The sequence below is a fragment of the Rhea americana genome, unplaced genomic scaffold (assembly GCF_003343005.1).
Source record: "Rhea americana isolate MKP2758 unplaced genomic scaffold, rheAme1 scaffold_0, whole genome shotgun sequence".
NCBI classification, from domain to species: Eukaryota; Metazoa; Chordata; class Aves; order Rheiformes; family Rheidae; genus Rhea; species Rhea americana.
The window spans coordinates 16,778,233-16,799,618 of NW_028185037.1; the positions used below are offsets into that span (position 1 = coordinate 16,778,233).

A 21,386-nucleotide genomic window follows, 5' to 3' on the forward strand; every position below is an offset into this window, starting at 1 on the left:
GCCGGCCCGGCGCTGGCGGGCCGCCGGGGGTCCGGCTCCGGCGCTGGCGCGGCGGGGCGGGCGGAAAGCAGGGTCCTGGTGCTGCCCCTGTCGTGGGCTGGACCCCAGTYCCCTGTGGCTCTGCGCTCTGGCACCCTTGCTGCTCCACAGGAGCCGGCACGTTCGGCTCTGGACTGCTCCGTGCTTCACAGTAATGAAAGTCATAGCAGATCAGAAGTTCGCGCTAATAAAGCGTAATAAAGGTAATAGTAATATGCTAGTAGCCCAGAAAAATAATTCTTAAGTAGTAGCTGAACTGAAAAAAAATAAAGGCACTTGGACATGAAAATTACCCAGTGCTGTGAATGAGACTCAAGGCTGTTTACAAAGCTTAAATGCAGCTTTTTTTATTTTTTCTTTTTTTTTTTAATTAATTTCATATTACCTGTCTTTTAGACCACAGTCATCTTGCCACTTATATTTTTTTTTTGTAAGACACTTCCTTCTTGTTCATGACATTTCCACAACAGAAGAGAGAAAATCAGTTGGCTCTAGGTAACTCTGATAATGCTGTTCCAAAAGGATGTCAGGGAGTTGCAATATAGTACAATAACAGAGTTTTTTTGTTCCAGGATCTTCTTGCTCCAGGGTTAGACTTCAAGTTGGTGCCTGTATTTAGGCAGGGATGGAAATCTGAATACAAACATGTGAATCTTTTTGAATACTTCTTCTTGGCCTTGACGGATTTTCTGTTATCTTCCAGTAACTAGGCAGTTAATTGGCAATAGGAACATAATGTGCTATAGTAATTTCACATCTGTTCCAAGTGTCTGGCGTGTATTTGCCATTAATGACATATTTTGAAACAACATTGTGTTTTAATAATGACTCTTTTTTTCTCTAAAGGTAGTGAAAAAGAAAATATCAAGATGAGTAAAAAGCCTCCAAATCGTCCTGGAATCACATTTGAGATTGGTGCTCGTTTGGAGGCACTGGACTATTTACAAAAATGGTATGGAAGACACTGTACGGTATTTGCTAAGAACAAAACTATTGTGCGTGCTGCAAGTTATGCCATCTGATTATAAAACAATATTGTTTCACACATGAACTTCATGACAGTCAAAATAATAAATCTATTAAAATTATTATATTTAAAGAAAATAGTATCTCTTCAGAAATCATAGAAAGCATTTCTGTTTTTTTTTTTTAATTTCTTATGCAATCATATTAAACAAAAGGCATTTTCAGAGTAGTGTGGAATGTAGTGTCGTGCAGGATCGGATATGTTAATGTGGTGAACTTTAACGACCAAAGGCTGCTTTTATTTTTGTCCTAAGGTATGCAAGTGCATTTATATCATGTTCAGTAATCAGATTTTACAGGTACACAGAACTGATTTTTTTGAAAAATGTACTTCATCAGAGTTTTTAAATAGGTAAGCTTGGTCATATTTGTATTGAATAATTGGAGGAATAATGAGCTTAAAACTGTGCCTCACCCAGACATACTGTGAGTAAGAGTCAAGATTACAAGCTRCAAATCTCTGGACGCAGACATGACACTACACAGCCCAGATATTGTGAAAGGAGTTGTTCCTTTGAAAGACACATTCTTAGTCAAAATTTAGTTAACACGAATGGGTTAAATGCATGGGATGTGCTGGCCGTGTTATTTCAGTTTGAAAAAACTCTGGCTGTTTTTAAAGTGGATGACACAGGTAGTTGATACTTCTCTCCAGGTGGTTTTTCTTGTCCGTATCAATCACTGATAGAAGTTTAGGAAATATAAAGGCTTTTGTTGCATTCTTACAGAATTGAATATGTTCTTGTTCATGTCAGCATCTGATCCTGCAAACCCCAAATTATGTGTTAGAGAAATCTGCGTTTTGTAGATTGCAGATGTTTACTCCAGTAGTTTCTTACTCTGTGGAAAAAGTTGGGTTAAATGCCCAGATTTGTTGGCACATTTTATCTGTTGTGCTTTAATTTTAGGTGTAGTTAAATACAGTAATAGAAATGTTTGTTTTAATAAGCATATCTTCAAAGGAAAATATGGTTTAAAGAACATTCCTTATTTATTAAAGAGGATTTTCAACTTAGTGAGTCTTTAACTGAATGCCAGGATAATGAAACTGAGTATTGCTATAAAAATAATAAAGTAATTCTAATAAAACTGACTTCTTATAGGAGCTCCTGTGACTAAAGATAATTGATTAATATAATAAGCTAACAAAATTAATATGTAAAAATTTCTTCAGATTAACGGTATCGGAACAAGATCACTAAATATGCAGTATATAGGGATTTTTTTTCCCCCCAGATTCATCCAGCTTTCCAAAGGATAGGCTCACTTATCAGTTCTGGAGTACCTGGCTAGATTTGCAGGGGTCTTGTTGCAAAGTATGCAGCTGAGTATTTGGTATTCTTAGGAAGAATAGGATGTATTCTGAACTTTCCAAGAATTGACTTGTCAGCTGGATCACCAGTAGAAAAGATATAGTTCATGTGAATGTAAACTTCTATGATACTGTATATAGAAGCAGGAAGTTAATATTAAAATTTGGCCGTTACAGCAGCATTCAAAACAAGCCTCTGTTGGAAATGAAGTCAACGAAATAATATTCACCTAAATAACCACAGCACTTGTTAGAGAAAGCTTACTGTTCTGTTGTTATTAGAATGACAGTCTAGAATAAGTCTGTTATTTTTTTCTTAGCTGTCTAGCTGTTGCCTAAGAGGGTGGCAGATCTTTTTRAAAATTGTTTCTATATATAAGCAGTACACATTCCCCTCAGCTGCATGTAGAAATGGAACATCAAAGAAAACAGTTGCCTAACTTATATGAAACCTCTTTAGTATGTTTCTAACAAAGCAAAAGTTGAAGAGCAGTAATACTGCCTAACTCAACTTTCTCTCTACAAGTAACTGAGAACACTTGCTCAAAAATAGTTTGTAAAAGAATTTTCATTTTTTCAKTCTCTGAAAACTTGCTGCTGTTTAAGCACCGATCCAAATTACATGATGTAATGAACTTTAAATGTTAATCAAAAAAATGTTTCTGGAAAAAAAAATCCTTTACTAAAGTGTCACTTGCTGCTTTTGCTTTCTAAGACACTTCTGGAGCTCTTAAGTTTTCATCAGTGTAGTAGTTAATGAAATGCATCTCATGAAACTTGCTGTTCTGTTAGATGAGTTCTTTCAACTTTGGAAAGGTTATTGTGTACCTTCACTATTGCTTGAAGAAACCATTGTCTTTTAATGGGGAAGTTTTTGCATGTAGTGCTTGGGTCACCAATGTCGTTTGACTTGTACAAATACTGTACAGAAGAAGGCCTGGTCAGACTGATCGGCAAGGAGAGGCTATCAAACTGTGTGTTTATTTTTGGTGGTGTTTTGCTTTATTGTGGAGGTGACTGCRTTTATTTCCTTTGTGAAGTGAAAAACATAGTGTATTGTTACAAGGGAGGTCATCTGACATAATGTGCTTGTACCACTTGTTAAATTTAAACTCAGCCAAAAGAAACTATGAAGTGCAGTTCTATTCAAAATCYACATGATCATCTATCATGAGATAGTAGGTAAGGTGGGACTGACTGATAAAAGAAAATTATTAAATAAATAAAATGCTTGGAGGCCTGGAGCATGTGCCTTATGAGGAGAGGTTGAGGAAGCTGGGCTTCTTCAGCTTGGAGAAGAGAAGATTTTTCAGRGAACCCACTAGCACCTACAGAGAGGTAGTTAAGTTGTAGCCAGTGCTTCAGTTTTGCATGATTGGAGAAGAGAMAGCAGGTATAGATTGAAACAGGAGAGATTCAGAAGGCAAGATACAAGGAGAAACATTTTCCCCATGAGGATAGTCAGATAGTGGAGCAGGCTGTCCGGAGAGTTTGTGCTGTCTCCAATATTGGCAGATGAAGCTCTGAGCAACCTGGTCTGATCCCACAGCTTTGAGTGGGAGATTGGACTTGAAGACTTCCTGAAGTCCCTTACACATGCATGCCCACACTCTGTTGCTGACAATACAAATGAGTATTTAAGATGTTGAAATAGCAGTAAAACTGCACATGTGTGCAAGTATATGCATATTTGCAAGGTTGATTCTTAAAGTGCTACCTCCTGGGAGTATGATGTATAGTTTGTATAAAATTGATGTACTTCTGGACCTAYTTAAATTTCTTCTGCTATTGCTGTTTTCAGCTCTCTACTGGTTGTTCCATAGAAAACCCTTAGTAGTGTCAGATACTGCTCTGAAAAAGTGATTATCCTGCSTATGGATTTTTAAAACTGATTATARAAGTTTAAACTATAAATTAGGTAATRAAGAAAATATAGTTACTGGTTCTTTGCAGCAGTTTTGAAGTGGAAACAGCTCACACAAATAGGTTAGTTATCAGAATAACAGTATGGGTGTGTTTAAGTGTCTGGATGGATTTTTTTTTTCTCAATATGGAAGAGGTATCTTTTAAAAACTTATTAAGATTTTGGGAAATTATTGTTTAGTATGTTCCTTGCTTTGAATTTCAGTTGACTGAGATACCTGACAGCCTGGTATTTGGAAGGAGTGTGAAGATTCTTTCTGTTGGTATAGTAAAGGTTAAAAGGTGGGGAGGTAGAAATAAGGGCTTGCAAAGTTTGCAGATGCAGGAAGACTATTTACAGAGRGGTCAGAATGGAATGCATTTAGTATTACATCCTCTGAGAAATAGAAGGAAAGAATTCTTATCRTGAATTGAGGAAATGTGTGTCTGTTTCTGGATTTTCTGTAGGTGTGGACTTAGGCATATTGCCTAGCATTTTTGCATCCATTTTTCCATCTCTTAAAATAGTTGCTTTCCTACTTCATAGGGTAGTACACTTCTTGTTGATCACTTTTGAAGGGCCAAATGGAAAACTTTGATGTAAAAGTATAAAATACTGTTCTTGTCCATTAATATCTGTCAACTGTATCRGAGAAAATGGGTGTTTGAAGGTTTTCTTTTACTGTGAAGAAATGAAAACTGACATCTACTACTAAACTTTTCCTGTTTGCATATCTGAGCATGATTGTCTGACCAATACTACCTCATTTAAATTACATAAGCTGCATGAATTTTGCAGCTTTATAAATAAAGTTATGTAATTCTCATGGGTTGGAATCACTGGAACTTGAGTATGGCAAATGAGCTTTATTTAAATTAAGCAGATTCATCAGCCAACAATAATCTTACTGCTCTCTTAAAAAAAAAAAAAAGAATTTGAAATTTGAAAATTTGAATGAGACTTTGAGATTATTAAATACAGCTTCCAGCATGCTTGCAGTGTTTTCTTTTCTTTTACTGCAGATTATTGATCCTTCTCACTAAAAGAACACTTGTATTATTGAACAGGAATGCTCTGGGTTTTTTGTTTTGTTCTTTTCTGTAAATGGTAAAGACCTTTTTCTCAGTCTTCAAAAAGTTTTTTTTTTTAACCTTTTTACAATTTGTGCTAGAGGAATCTTTGCAAATCTCTTAGTATAGAGTACTGGGAGTAGGTGTGTGTGTGTGGAGAAATAACCTGACTGGTAGGTAGCTTGCCCTTAGAAATCATCACTTTTCAGTACTGTAAAGCATGTTTAGGTTCCCTTTTGTAATACTTCTTCATATTACCTACTTGTAGTTCTGCAACTGATTGAACTTCTTCATATAGTTCATTTTCTCTATCAGACATAGGCATTTTCAAACRAATTTTTTCCAACAGAACAAATACCAACACTGCTTGTATTCAGCAAAAGATTTAGTATACATCATACGAATTATCAAAATCTGTTAGTGCATTTCTTTCTATAAAGTTAGTTTTTGATTGAAAATGATCAGAAGAACCTACTAAATTCTAATGAGGAAAGTTTGAGTAAAGTGTCAAAAGAACATGTTTTTTGAATTTCAGTCTTAATGAGATGAAGAAATTTTATTCAATAAAGAAGAACTTCTTGTCATTTCTGCATACATTGTTACTAGGGTTCTTAAAACTTTAGTATCAACTTTTCTTATTTTTGCTGCTATTTTTTCTTTTATTGGCAGGAAATACCTGCCTATGAAACATTTGTAGAGCAAATTTGTACAAACTTTGTACAATTTGTATAAAAACCATAATAAAAGAATGTTTCTATGTAATGTAAAATTTGCAGTAGTAAATTCTGCAGTATATATATGCAAGTATAAAAAGCTACTCGCTTTCACTGAGGGACCGGTATTATGAAATATTACTCTTAATACATATTTGTGGCACACTGTGTGGCTAAATTTAGTGGATGTTGAGGGTAATATCTTATTGCTAAATCTATACAAAGTTATTTTTGATTTACTTAATAACCAGTCATATATAGTCTGAGTGGTTAAGAGATTAGCTAATCTTCCATTTCTAAAGATTGAGGTTGAATGCAAGTTTTGGTTTTATTCATCTTGCAGCCACTGTACAGCTGGTCAGCTTAATAACTTACATTTAAGAAGCATAATTTATTGGAATAAAGGTGTGTTGTAGTAATTACATGATTCTTGTAAGATTTAGCTTTGTAAAACTTTTAAACAACTTGATTAGCAGAATTTCTTTGTCAAAGAGAAATAAACTACTAAACACTTGATGCTGGTTTTGCTTAGCTCTGATGAGTGATCCCTAATGAGATTAAATACTTTGCATCTTTTATTAACTGATTCTGAGTTTATTTCTTAATATTTCGAAATATATTAATGTCCTGATATGTGACTTCCTGAATTTTCCTTAGCATCACCTTTGGTTTTATTTGTTTATAAGCTATATTCTGTATTTCACTCTCTCCCYGTTTTTCTTTCCAAGGCATTCTACTTTATTTTGCTAGTTTATCCTTTTTGTTTTCTTATACACAGAGTGCTTGGAATGCTAATTTTACTGCTGATGGCCAGATGATTAGGCTTACCAGCCATACAACAATAAACATGTAGCAAGGGAACTGTTCTAAGACAGTGCCATGGTGGGCACATCACCCTTTAGGTGCCTAGAAAAAGATTTTCCCTTGACAGATATCACTGAATTCCATGAAGTAGCCTTAGCTTTAGTTCTTGATGGTCTCTAACTAACCTGAACTTTCTTCCTTTAGTGAGAAAGAGCGCAGTCATCTTTTGTCCTTCATTTCACTACTCCAGTCTCAGTGCTTGGGCATAAGCTCTTGTTTTTAATTGTTGCAAAGCAGAACTTCCTGTCCTCTTCCACTTCTAGTATTTTTCCTTCCTTCGGTCTATTAAATACTACTTATATCTCCTTTACTACTAGTCGGAGCTTTTTCAAGTAACCTTCTTACTCATACGTGTCCTGTATTAACAGTAAATCAACTTTTTACTCTTCTTGGCACTTGATGTGTGGTTTTAAGAAGCTTGAAATCAGAAGACTTGAGATGACCCAGAAACTAATAAGATTATATTTGGTTAATTTCATAGCAGCAGTGACCTGAAAACGTGTGAGAAGAAAGCATCATTGGACCTTAGGAAAACCATCCCTTGGTTCATTTTTATTTTTTTGAAACTATGCTCAAAGTTTAATAAACCAGAATGTTGATAATAGGATTTTAATTTTGGTTTCTGTTTTTGTTTTCTTGCAGTGTATCAATTTCATTATCCTCATTTGTTTTTTTTTTTTTAATTGTGTTTGTCAGTGTCCTTTAGAGGCATTAGGAGATTCCTGTTATTGCTTTGAGAAGTCCAGTGGAGCTTTAATTTTTTTTTTTTTAAAAAAAGTATTTTTCATAGACTGGCAATGGAGAGTCTGCAGTTTGAAAAGTTGATTTTTTTTTTTTAAGTTCAATGAAAAGAAGATAGGAACTTAAGGAATGGCTGTGAAAATGTTTTGAATTTCTGAAATGTATGGATGAGAGAAGTGCAACAGGAGGTGTACTGTTCATACATTCTGATGTGAGGATAAGATGTGATTGAAGCAGTTGCAGTAGTAACCAAGCAGATTAAGAGTTTTTCTCACTCTGCAACTCTAGTAAACTAGTCTGAGATATTTAGATGTTGGGAAGTTCTATGTAGTGCTACTCCTGAAGAAACAGGACTGGAAAATGAGTAAAGGAGCAAGTTGAGACAGTGGTACTTTGTCCTTTTCTCACCAGGAAAGAAGGAAAACCTGTGCTGCTTAAACTTCTGTATCTTAATCAGAATGTAGTGTTAAAGACTTCTTTAACCTCGATGTTTTGAAGAGAAAATACTTGAAAATTAGAACATGTTGACTGGATTCCTGTATATGTCAATAGCATTCCTGGCTAATGGAATATGCAGTAAGACTGGAGGTGGACACACCAAGTTCTGCCCTCTAATACTGCTTAACAGTGGCATTTTGGTAGAAGAATGCATTATCTACTAACAAAAATGAAGTCTTTTTATCGTGGTGGTACTTCTCAATGCCTGTTTTATTAACTTCAGGTCATCCATAACCTTCTCTATTGCACCATTATTTGTGTTTGGACATTAGAAGCTATTTCCAGCTTTGTTTTGTTACTCAGAATATAAACTGGAGAAAATTTGATAAACTAWTTTGCATTTTTTTATCGCAGATTTTGTGCATTTGGATCTGTTGTAATACTCTCTTAAGAGGAGAAGCTCAATTTTTGCCTCTTTCCAGTTTTCTGTGCACTTCATAGTTTAGAGTAGCATGACAAAACCAGTTATTAACTTTGCTACCTTACTACAATTTTGTGAAGTAATTCACTTTATTGAAACAARTAATAAGACTGAGTAATAACAATTGCTAAAGATAGAGGAACTTGCTGTTTTTCCTACAACTGTAATTTAAATTTTATGGTACCTAAACCACAAAGTCATTTGAATCCATGTTACATCCTTGCCACACCCGCAAAGTTGGATACCAAAGACTTGTTTTGTTTTCAACTCAATTCTGATTAGCTCTGAGTAGGTACAGCGTTTGTGAGAGTAAAATGCACGTCTTAAGACTTGCATATTCTAGTGGATATGTAGTTACAAGGAAGTGACTGCTAAACATAAGTACTGTGAATCAGATTTAATAGCAGTGAAATCATTGAAGCTGATCTTTAAGTGGCTTAGATTATGTGGGAATGTTTGGTTGACTTGTTTTGATCAGATGCTTGGATTTGTCTGAAATTAATGGAACATTTTAGTGAAATATTTGATGTTGAAGGTAATGAGCATACTTTTAAAACTAGCTGATTTCCTGCCCGTATACAAGCAAACATAAATCCTTTTATTTTTTTTGCCTTAAGTGAGCACAAGTTTTAAAACAACTATGCACAAACTTCTGTTACTAATTTCAAGCAGCCTTAGTCTGGTAGTTTGAGGTTTATGTCTGTATATAATCACCTATAATGCAGCTGATGATATTATAGTAGTGTGCTGCTATCTAAACATTGTCTTACTAATAATAATGTAACATCTTTTTTCAGATTCAGTTTTCTCAGTACAGAGTGTTAATATGACTTTTTGAATGATCATACAAATGTCGTTGTATCAAAAACAGAAAAAAAACAACCCTAGAAAAAGCTTTTGAATTTCAGTTTGCATTTTTCATTCAAGGTATCCATCTCGTATTGAGAAGATAGACTATGAAGAAGGGAAGATGTTGGTTCATTTTGAACGCTGGAGTCATCGTTATGATGAGTGGATTTATTGGGACAGCAATAGGTTGCGACCTTTGGAGCGACCAGCGTTAAGGAAAGAAGGGCTGAAAGATGATGAAGAATTTGTTGTAAGTGGCAAGTTTATTTTGACTTTGACTTTCATTAGTAAGCTGTTATATTTGTTTTCCTACATTAAATCTCTCTAGTGCACAATGCTTAACTTTATAGGAAAAGATCTAAATATTTAAAATACTAATAACTATTAATTTTTAAAACAGGATTTTAAACCTGGAGAAGAAGTCTTAGCTCGTTGGACAGACTGTCGATATTATCCTGCAAAGATTGAAGCAATTAATAAAGAGGGTATGTATTCGTATATGATTCATCTGTAAGGGGTGTTTGCATATGCTATGCTATAGCTGTAGCCCACTTTAAAAGTGGCATGTATATAAAGCTTCCTTTATGACCTCAATATACTGCTGAAAATGTTTCTATTCTACCAAATTTAGCAAGAGATTTGATCTTTTGTCTGTAGAAAATTAAAAAACTGGAATGTCTCCTAGAAGATAAAATGCTGAATGTTTCATCAGCAATGAGAAAAATATTCTTTGCATAGTCTTATAAATACTTTGTACTTTTGATGATTTGATTTCACTGTGTTAAAATTTTCTTATTTTCTTGTATTCTAAAATAATGTTTTTAAGTTCTGTTGATTGTAGAATAATAATGGAAGTGCAGAACTAAAAGAAAAACTTATTTTAGATGCAGTGCTTCACAGTAGAGTGATGGTTTTTAAAGAACATAGAATGGATTCAGAGTTTTTACTGTAGTTTAAACCAAATGAGCATTTGGTTGTGAATTAAATTGTTTCCCTGTAGTGGTAGCATAAACATTGCATCAATCAATTTAGTATGAACAAAAGTGACCTCTTAAACTTGCTTGGAATTGTGCAAGCGGACAAGAAGTGACAGTATAGCAGCAGGTGTTTTAATTATTTTTTATGAATTCTTGATCCTGCAGGTAGTTAATGTCGAGTTGCTTTGTTCATGTAGCCTGCAAAACATTTAGGTAATCAAATGATGTGATGTACTTGTTTCCTAACCACTTATAGTGATTATATCAATCCTTTTGTAGGAACGTTCACAGTACAGTTCTATGATGGTGTTATTCGATGCCTTAAGAGGATGCATATCAAATCTATGCCAGAGGATGCAAAAGGGCAGGTAAGAATATTAGGTATCTTTTTGTTAGTTCTTACTTTTTTTTTTGTAATACTTTGAGCCTTGAAAGCTAGTAAAAATATCATCTAGCATAACTAGTTTTAGATTACAGTCTTTTTATTCTGAATCCTTCGCTATCTTGCTTCAACAATTTTATGGATGAGGCTTGCAGTGCCTTGGAGTGTGCACTGCTCTGGTAATGTTGCCTCTATCTGAAATGTCTAGACTGCTGACTAATCTTTTTCTGGAGTTTTGTCTTATGGAGGTTACAAGCACAGGGGCTCCCATACAAAAAGTCTTTCTCTTCTTAGTTTGTGGCCTTTCAGTAGAAAGCTTTAGCTTACCAGTGGTCTGTGCTAGTGATTTTCCTTCCCCTGCCCCTCCTTCCCACTCTTGGCTTGTTACAGTGATAGATTTTTACCCACGTGTTCTTGTTAACTTCACCATTGTGTGGGCTTTTTCTCCCCTGTATCATAACTTTTAGGAGTTCAGACAGATAAGTAATACTTGTACCTCTGATGACGTCTTTGTTGCTCTTAAAGAGGAGATTCTGAGTAGATGTGGATGCAAGCTGTGAAACAGGATATGATTTAGTCTCTAGCTGTACTTCAGAGAAAAAAAAACTAATAYCAAAACCAGTTATATACTTTCAGGTTTATTTTGCATGATAACTATTTTCATAATTAATGAGAAGTAACTCCACTGAAACTATTTGAAACTTGGATATAAGAAATGTGAAAAGGCTATTCTTATTTGCTCAGTTTTCTTTGGGGCGAAGAAAATTCAGATATTTCACAATTACTGTTGCAACAATTTATATTTTGCTCCTGTGACAATAGCAGATGGAGACAAGAACTATCTTGAAAATGGTTCTGTATCCTGGCCTGCATCCTCCATGTTGCAACCATGTTATGGTTGAACATCTAAACACTGGATCACTGTGCAGGCAACATTTGTACTGTTTACACTGCCTTTCCTTAAAGAGATTAAACTGAAGTCCATATTCAGGCTACTGCTGACTTCTTGCTGCAACATTACAATAATTCTGTTAAATCAGTCTGTAATATTTCAATTAATATTTTCACTTTGACAGTAAGTTAGGAAGCTAGAGCATTTCATTTGACRTTTTAAAAAGGAAATTTTAATGTGGTTGCGACTGGACTAAAATAGCCCTTCTGTGGTAATGTAAAGAAGTCCCTTCCTCTCAGCCCTGTGCTTTTTCTAGGTAGCCATATTGTGTCTAGTCCTGAGTTATTACTCTTTAGGCCACAGGCATTTTCAGCTTAAAATGTAAAAAAGTCTGTTTCTTACAGATGCTGGTTAGCTATTGTATTTTGATGTCCAGAAATGCTTGGTGGCAGCCCAGCTCATCTTAAAATTTCCAATTTTCTTTAGTGGTTATGAGCAGTGGCATCAGGTTCATGCATCTCRGTGGCTGAATGTAGATAGCTTCAATGAAGTCTTGAGAAAGAAAAAGTGGGCCAAACTTAATACTACTTGTGATGGAATTGTCATAGAATCAGTAAGGTTGGAAGGGACCTCTGGAGATCATCTAGTCCAACCTCCCCGCTCAGCAGGGTCACCTACAGCATGGTGGACAGGGTTGCATCCAGGCAGGCCTTGAAGATCTCCAGAGAAGGAGACTCCACAACCTCTCTGGGCAACCTSTGCCAGGGCTCCGTCACTCTCMCAGGGAAGAAATTCCCCCTCACGCTCAGGAGGAACTTCCTGTGCTTCAGTTTCTGCCCATTGCCTCTTGTCCTGTCACACGGGACAACTGAAAAGAGTTTGTCCCCGTCCCCTTGACACCCTCCCTTCAGGTGCTTGTACACATTGATCAGATCCCCCCTCAGTCTTCTCCCCCCCAGGCTGAAGAGGCCCAGCTCTCGCAGCCGTTCCTCATAGGGCAGGTGCTCCAGCCCTCTGATCATCTTTGTAGCCCTTCACTGGACTCTCTCCAGTAGCTCCATGGCTCTCTTGTCCTGGGGAGCCCAGAACTGGACCCAGTCCTTGAGATGAGGCCTCCCCAGGGCTGAGGAGAGGGGCAGGATCACCTCCCTYGACCTGCTGGCAACACTCTTCCYAAKGCACCCCAGSAGACCATTGGCCTTCYTGGCCACRAGGGCACATTGCTGSCTCMTGGTCAACTTGTCATCCACCAGCACTCCCAGSTCCTTCTCTGCAGAGCTGTTCTCCACAAGGTCAGCCCCCAGCTTGTCTTGCACCAAGAGGAACACCAGATATGCTTCCTGCAACACTAGTTGATGCTAGATTTGGTATTTCATTATGCAAAATTAGAAACAGACACAAAGTTTTGCAGCTGTCAGAGACAAAGCTCTTTCTTTTTCTGTAACATTTGCCACATCATTATGCTATAGCAAAAATATTTGCCTTTCAAAATGTTTTTGTGGTCTTTAATAATAATGTAGTCTAAGATCTTCTTTGAGAATCAGTTTTCTAAAACTGAGTTTAATCTAAGCCAAAGCCTCAAACTCAAATTAATGTTTTCAGGTTTTTACCTTATTATTCTATGTGAAGATATTTATTAGAAATGATTTATAGCTCAAAAAAGCCAAGAATATAATTTGTTTTGAGAAAGTGCAGTTGGCAGRTCTGACATTTCATGCCTAGCTTAAACCTACAGCTTGTTTCTCTCTTTTTCTAAAGGAAAATAAATTTTAAGATATGTCTAAGAAACTTCTTTAAATTCTAGAATATTAGCAAACGTAACAATGCAAGATCTGTTTTGGGGGTTATGTGCTATATGTGCAGAATTTTCATTACTCTGACTAAGAAGGATATAGATTATTTAATTCTTTGTTAATGAATATTAGTGGTAGAAAATAGCCATAAACATGTAAAAATCAATTTTTATGCAAGTTTTAATATTCTCAGTTCTCAGTCTTACTAAAAGAAAGTGTGTGACCAACTACATCTGACCAAGAGAGAAAGAGCAGTAATTATCACCTATAGAGTAAAATACTTATATTAGGCATATTATTTTTTCAATAAATTTAAGGATGCTGACGATAGTAACAATATACTAATTTAAAAAGGAAATGTATTCTTTTATTTGAGCTTACTGTGTCTTAAAGAGGTTGTAGTCGCTAATGTTCCATTTCTGAGTTAGACATGCAATTTTATAAGCCTTAGCTGTGAAAGTAGAAAGGAAAAAAARAAGAATAAAAATGTTTGTGTAGTTCAATGCACGGAGCCTACTGGTTAAGCTTCTCAGCAGAGAAGCTCAAGTTAATTGAAATAACACAGAAATATGACTAAAGCAGTGCAGAGGGAAAAAGAAAAAAGATGGGATATTGAGACTGCCCTTGTGAGAGCACATATGAAGTATTCAGATAACTTAATTTTTCTGTTTCATGTTTTTTGTTTTATCTTCGATGTAATTAGGCGCGCGAGAGGGAGCAGATAGCGCCGGAGCTGAGATTAGTGACGGAAATCGAACCAAAAGAAGTGAGTTTTGAGGAGGGTTTTGAAGGAGAGGGAGGGGACTTGCACCCAGGAAGAGGAAGCTGAGGAAAAAGCATGAATTTGTGATGGGGACAGAGGAAAAAGGAAGATATGACAGGAAACCATGTGAACCAAGATGTAGGTGGGGCAGACTGTTTAGAACCTGAAAGGTGAGAGTAAGGAGTCCAGTCTTGATAAGGCATCAGACAGTCAATAGGTTAATGGTGCTTTGTGTATATGTATGTATGAGTGTGTGAAAAGTTGGAAGCTAATGTGCAAGGAGAGGAAAAACAGCTGAAGCAGTAGTACCATAGAGATGCAAGAAGGTGGTGGTTGTAGATTGGTGAAGGGAGAATGATGTATGTGAATTCTGGAATTGGCACAAGGGTTGAATTTTAGAAATGATCCTGTTCCTGCCTTTCTGCTGTTGCGGGTTTAAGATTATGCAATGGAATATTGTAATTTTTTTTGTTTGTTTTGCCAATTGATGTGTAAGGGTGTTGGATAATTACTACTAATTTCTTGGTTGTGCAATTTCCTATGATTCAGTTTAGTGAATCTAATCAGCATAATGACCATTTTCCTAAGTAACTATAAGGTAAAAGTTTGTCTTCTAACCAGTGTCCTGTTACTTCTCTCTTGCCAATTGTCTTTGCTTACTTAAAAGATGAACCTTAGGAGGGGAAAAGGGAAAAAAAGAAAARAAAAGGAAATTCAACTTTTTTTAAAAAGTTGTATACATAAGTGAGAAGCTTTCACTGTGGTGAGATACTGTGGGAAAGGGGGAAGTCAGGTTGGATGTGAACCTGCTGAAGAATTACAAAACCACAGCCAGGAAAGAGCCAAAGTCARAGCACTAGGGAGTAGGGAAGATTTATCTTAGGAGAATTTTACTTTATTTCTTCATTGTATGCTCCTGTTTGGGTCCTGGGCTTTGGTTTGCTAACGCASCAGAAAAAAATTCTGCTATAAAATATTTACAACGAGTTTATGCAATATCTGTAATCCTTATTGTCCTGCTATTGTGGTTGACGTACACCTTAAAAATGGCCTTATCTAGAGAGAGATTTCAATAGTCTCTCTGATTTAGTTTCTTGCTATTCTAGCTTCCCCTATGTTTTGTTAAAACTTTCTAAAAATGTGTCTTTAAAAGAATTGCATCTTTGTGACGTAGGAATTTCTGAATCCTTTGAAAGAAGAGGTGGGAGGGTCACCTGAGCATCCTAGATGTTCTCACAGGTCRGGAGCTGTGCAGATGAGTAGTCGCTCAGCAGGAATTAAAGGTTAAAAAGCAGGAATTCTCTGTGTCATTTTAATGTTTACAGAAGTTTTCCTCAATCAATATAAAAATGGAACCACTTAGTTTCCAGCCAGTTATCTTCACTGAGTTTAATTTTTAAAAGCTAATCTACAAAAAAAAGCATAAATGTCACCATAAATAACATCTCTCTGCTCTGGCTTCTGAATGTTTAACCTTACTTCATTCTTATGTGTGTCCTGCCACTCTTTGTAAGCTCCATGTCTTAAGAAAAGTAACCAGACAATGAAAGAAAAAACAAAACTCCCTTTGTRTTGCACAATAATGGTTACAGTTAAATCAGAATACTGTTTTCAGTGTGCCCATTCAAGCTTTAAATCCTCATTGGAAAGCTACTGACTTCAGGTGCCTAGCTTGACTGAAAATGGAAAAGCTGTTAAGCTGCTTTGAAGCTGGCCACAGTTCCTCTTCTCCATACTTTTATCATAAGGTCCAACCTGCAGCCATGTTAATGATCCTCTACATCCCTTGGCCAGAGCACAGTATAGCGCTACCATCAGGTCTCCTATCTCTGCAACAGCACTAAAAGCTCAATCCTTTTTTTGACCTGCTGAATGGGAAAGGCTCTGGATGAACTGGAGCTAATGCGGGCTCTTTTTGGTTGGCCAAACAAGAGGTTTGCATGGTTTCGATCGACTTTCCAGCTAGCAGTTAGATATGCTCTTCATGGCTGCCATGGCACCAAATGGCTCTGAGAGTTGCCTGTTGTGCAGCCATTCTGAAAGCGCTTCCAAAGTGTTTTCCTACTAGCTAAACTGAGCGTATGCATCTTGCTTTGACAGTGTGGAGATGAAACACTTCATCTTAGAGGAGCCAAAACTGCTTTTGTTTTGAAGTGCATAGTTTGACACTATATTATTGATGGGTACCTTGTGCAAAGCAGTGAATGGTATATTGAGCTTTGCAAAAGGAAAAAGTGTAATACAGGAAAAAGTAACACTGCTGTCATTTGTGTTATGCTCTCCTCGTACATCAAAGAAGGCAAAGAAACCTCAGTAGAACYAAAATTTGAAAGATTGATAGAATGTACTGAGTGGAGGAAAAAAAGCTGTGTTTTGTATGAAACGAGATTTTATAAAAATGAAGGTACTTTAGGTATCTTGTATGATAACATAACAGTAAGGAAGCAGCCCAAGATAAAATATGATTTAAAGTTGAAAGGGAGTTTTTCTATTTTTAAAGCTCTCATGCAAAAAATAGATAAAAAATTGAGTTCTTATAAGGGTTTTCTTTATATTTGGTACAACAAATCTAAAACACTCTTGGAGCCAAATTTCTGTAGTAAATTAGTTGTTCCTCAAAAACCCACTCAGATAGTTAATAGTTATTGGTGAAATGTAAACATTGCTCTTAGTTTTTATATCACATAAAATTTCTCCATGGAACTTGATGTTACAGAGTGTTTGAAAAAATATTTTAATAAAAGGTATCAAGCCAAATTTCTTGTAATCAAATTGATTCCTGACACTCAGGAGACATCAGGTCTGATTATTCCAGACTAATGGAAAGAGCTTGACTTGGCTCATGAAAGTCTTTAGTTCTTTCCATTGTCTATAGAGTGACTACAGACTTCATTTATGTTTCTAAGGGTAGATGAATTTGGCTCTAAGTTCTCTTCATTCCCTGATTGTTTGTGTATGGTCAAATTAACTATTTTCCAAATGGTACTCTTTAATTGCCTTAAATGTGGATTGTGAAATTCAGTTATGTTATAGAGAGCTTTATTGAAATTACTGAATAAACTGTGGAAAATAAGACTGCTATTTGTAGTTACTGTAGAAACATACAATTTAAAAAAAGCTTTGTCAATGCTTTATAAATGTAATTAAGGAAAAACTCTATCCATATGTCATGCAGTTGTGTGAAACATGCTTAAAGTTGATTGCAGTTTTGAATAATAATTAAATTTGAGCTATGGTGGTTTGTTTGGGTTTGGGACTTCTCGAATTTCTAAATCTGTAAGACACAAAAGAGGTAGGGAACTAGTGCAGCTAGAATTCTATATACAGTGTACTTTAAAAGTTTGTTTTTTTTTCTCTTGCTCTTTATCAGTATGTCATGCAGATAAATACTTCAAGTTTATATAGGCAATTTGGGAAACTGGTTTTATCACTCTTGAGTACTAGCCATTAAACTATATTCAACTGCTTTGGAACATTTCTGGATGAAATTGCACTGGGTTTATAAATATGTGCTGTCTGAATCTCAAACTGTTTTTAATACTTACCTTTTTTTCCTTTTTGGAGGATTGGATAGCTTTGGTCAAAGCTGCTGCTGCAGCAGCAGCTAAGAACAAAGCGGGAAGTAAACCTAGAACCAGTGCAAACAGCAATAAAGATAAAGAAGAGAGAAAATGGCTAAAAGTTCCTTCAAAAAAGGAAGAAACTTCAACCTCTACAATCATGCAGGAAGTCCAAAAAAAGGAAGAGGAACCTACATCTAGTGACACATTTGGTAAAAACAGATTCTTTAAAAGATGAAATAGCACCGATAATTGATGAATTAAGTGTATTTAATTAAATAACATTAATGAAGTAGGAAACTTTCTTCAGTGAAATCCAGTTCCTTTTGCCTTTTTGCAAAACTTCTGTCCACCTTAAGAACAAAATGTAGGTATTTAAATGACATTGGACGTTCTGATTACAGTACCTGTTAACAGTGAGATACTACTAGATACTGTTTAAGATAACTTTTCCAATATGAGTGAGGTTTCCGTACTCAGAGTGGTTGAAACTCTATTTCTGGATTGATAAAAATTTGTCATTTTAATAGTCTGTAATTTTCATAATACTGAGTAAAAATTTCAATTATATTTTGTGTCTAATGCTTCAATTTATAATACTGTAAATCTTTAGAATGTTTCCATTTCATTTTTAATAACTATAAAGTTTTTAACTCCAGTGTTATGATAGTTCTGAAATATTAACATATTTTTGTTTTGTTAAATATTTATTAAATATGAACTTACTAGATTTCTCTTTTGTTTAACAGTGGGTTTTCCGGTAGTGGATGTTCCAAAGATGGCCTTTGTGCAGGCAGAGAACACATTATCCCACAAGAGGAAAAGTAATCTAGGCAACTCGTTTCAGGCAAAGAGAGCTCGTCTTAACAAGATCACTGGTAAACTCCCTTTTTTGTTGTTGTTACAATATTAGTTCCTTTCTAATGTATTGAAATACACATGCGTATATATAAGGTATTCAAGCAGATCAATAAAAGCACGTTCTTCAGGCATATATTATCTGCAGTCTCTTGTCTAGAATTTTAAAGCAATCTAGAAGTGGTAATAAAATCAAATTTSTTTGTAAATTCAAAGAAGGTTCCCTGACTTGACTTGTATTTTTAATTTTCTAGGAAGATAAATCTGAACTGATAAGTTTCTTGCATATATGTTTTTATTATATTTTTTTTTTAATTCCAGCTACTCTTTCTCCATTATTTGGTGAATTTGGTGTTTACACAAGTTCTTAAGAGTTATGAGTTACATAGCACCACTGTAAATTAGTGCTGTCATTGGTTTGGGAAGATCAAACATTATATTGCAGTTTGTCATAAAGTAAAACAGTTGCTGAAAAGATTTTGCAGTATGTCATTTAAAAAATACAAAGCCTAGATATTAATTGAAACAAAGAAGAGCTGAAAGTATTTAGCAGTATCCAAAGCATCTGTTCCTTATGTTTATTACGCAAGGATATTAAGGGAAATCATATATAAAGCCATAAAATTCYGTTTTTTTTTCTTTTCTTGAGTTAGAATTACAGAGTGGTTGTAGTTGAAAGGGAGTTCTGGAGATCATCTAGTCCAGTCCACCTACTCAAGCATTGTCAGATAGAGTACATTTCCTAGGACCCTGTCCATACAGCTTTTTAATATCTTTAAGGAAGGAGTCTCCACAGCCKCTCTGGGTAGCCTGCTGCAGTGCTCCGTTATTCTCCCAATAAAGAGGTTTTTCCTTATGTTCAGACAGAGCTTCCTGTGTTTCAGTTTGTGCCTATTGCTTCTTGTCCTATTGCTGGTCACAACTGAAAAGTCTGTCCCCATCCTCTTTACACTCTGCCATCAGATATTTGTGTGTAGTGTTAAGATCCCCCTCAGCCTTCTCTTCTCCAGGCTGAACAGTCCTAGCTCTCTCAGCCTTTCCTTACATCAGAGGTGCTGTAGTCCCTCATTTCCTTAATCATTTTATTAGCCTGTTGCTGGATTCACTCCAGGAGCTCCATCTCTCTTGTATGTGTTTTATTCCAAAATTTAATAGGAATTTACTGACACAAWTATGGAAAAATCATTTCAATTTGTATTCCTTCTCCTATACCACCTCCTAGTAAGAAAATTGTGTTGCCAGCATTGATCCATCAGTATTTAGAATGAGGTAATATGTTTATACCTGTAGTGGGAAAGTATCAGGGCATGCTTCAAAAGTTAGGGGGGGAAAAGTTGTGAAGTTCCCCTTACAGAGGTCTCTTGGACATAAAGCAAGAAAAAAATAAAATCCTGTCATAATTCTAGAAAATAAAACATGGTATGAAGTCTAACAACTGTTCTGTGCTAAAGATGAGATTTTTGCTAACAGATACAGTAGAGTTAGGATATTCATATAAAAATTTATTTCTATAAAACAAAAATCTTATTTATTAAACTGCACGATGAGTTTTTGCAGACTTGTTTCTGCTGATGTGACCTTTTTTAAGTCAGCAGCTGAGAATAGTTAGTTTTTTTATCAATATGGTGCTATTTCAGTCTTTTTTAGTCAGTGCTCTCAAACAAATGGAGTAAACAAATGGGTCAGTTTAGAGTGTGTTACGAAGAAAGTGCTGTTTAATAATAATAAAAAAATGAGAAACCCCTTCAGTCTCTAGAATTTCCTTTCCTAGAAGGCTTCCTCTTTTGTATTGAGTTTGACTAATGGATGACTGATCAATTCAGTCTCATTTCTATTCTCCTTTGCTCATACTTAAGTCCCAACCTAATTGCTGCTGAGTAGCAAGAAGATCAGTTGTAGAAGAAAGATACTAAAAGCAGTTAAAAGCCTTTAGTTCCAGAAATTGTGGTTTTCTGTGCTTATAGAAAGAGCCTGCTGTCCTAAGGAGTGCTGTGACAGTATTCAGGTTGACCTGCAGGAAAGTAACTCTGTGGGAGTCCTGTTTGACAAGAAGTTAACCATGAACCAGCAGTGTGCCCTTGTGACCAAGAAGGCCAATGATCTGGGCTGCATTTGGGAAGAGTTTTGCCAGCAGGTCGAGGGGGTAATCCTGCCCCTCTGCTCAGCCCTGGGGAGGCCTCATCTCGAGTCCTGTGTCCAGTTCTGGGCTCCCCAGGACAAGAGAGCCATGGAGCTACTGGAGAGAGTCCAGCGTAGAGCTACAAAGATGCTCAGAGGGCTGGAGCACCTGCCCTATGAGGAACAGCTGCGAGAGCTGGGCCTCTTGAGCCTGGGGAAGAGAAGACTGAGGGGGGATCTTATCAGTGTGTACAAGCACCTGAAGGGAGGGTGTCAAGGGGACGGGGACAAACTCTTTTCAGTTGTCCCATGTGACAGGACAAGAGGCAATGGGCAGAAATTGAAGCACAGGAAGTTCCTCCTGAGCGTGAGGGGGAATTTCTTCCCTGTGAGAGTGACGGAGCCYTGGCACAGGTTGCCCAGAGAGGTTGTGGAGTCTCCTTCCCTGGAGATCTTCAAGGCCTGCCTGGATGCAACCCTGTCCACCATGCTGTAGGTGACCCTGCTGAGCGGGGAGGTTGGACTAGATGATCTCCAGAGGTCCCTTCCAACCTCAGCCATTCTGTGACTCTGTAATTGCAAGCAGGCTCACATAGACTAAACTGAT

The 21,386-nt window shown here is 36.3% G+C and overlaps 1 protein-coding gene across 6 annotated transcripts in view; it reads left to right on the forward strand.

Annotated features, from left to right (window-relative positions):
- Nucleotides 1-101: 101 nt before the first annotated feature.
- PHF20L1 (PHD finger protein 20 like 1) overlaps nucleotides 102-21,386 on the forward strand; it is a 55,422-nt gene continuing 34,137 nt past the window's right edge. For 2 of the 6 annotated variants that reach the window (XM_085319204.1, XM_085319444.1), the window contains exons 1-8: nucleotides 102-242; nucleotides 886-991; nucleotides 9,515-9,686; nucleotides 9,837-9,921; nucleotides 10,693-10,781; nucleotides 14,184-14,246; nucleotides 17,808-18,015; nucleotides 18,553-18,681. In XM_085319204.1, coding sequence (XP_085175330.1) covers nucleotides 194-242; nucleotides 886-991; nucleotides 9,515-9,686; nucleotides 9,837-9,921; nucleotides 10,693-10,781; nucleotides 14,184-14,246; nucleotides 17,808-18,015; nucleotides 18,553-18,681 — 901 coding nt within the window. In that variant the 5' untranslated portion in view covers nucleotides 102-193. The remainder of the gene's footprint in view (nucleotides 243-885; nucleotides 992-9,514; nucleotides 9,687-9,836; nucleotides 9,922-10,692; nucleotides 10,782-14,183; nucleotides 14,247-17,807; nucleotides 18,016-18,552; nucleotides 18,682-21,386) is intronic. The other 4 variants (XM_085319122.1, XM_085319366.1, XM_085319282.1 and 1 more) reach the window with 2 other exon arrangements.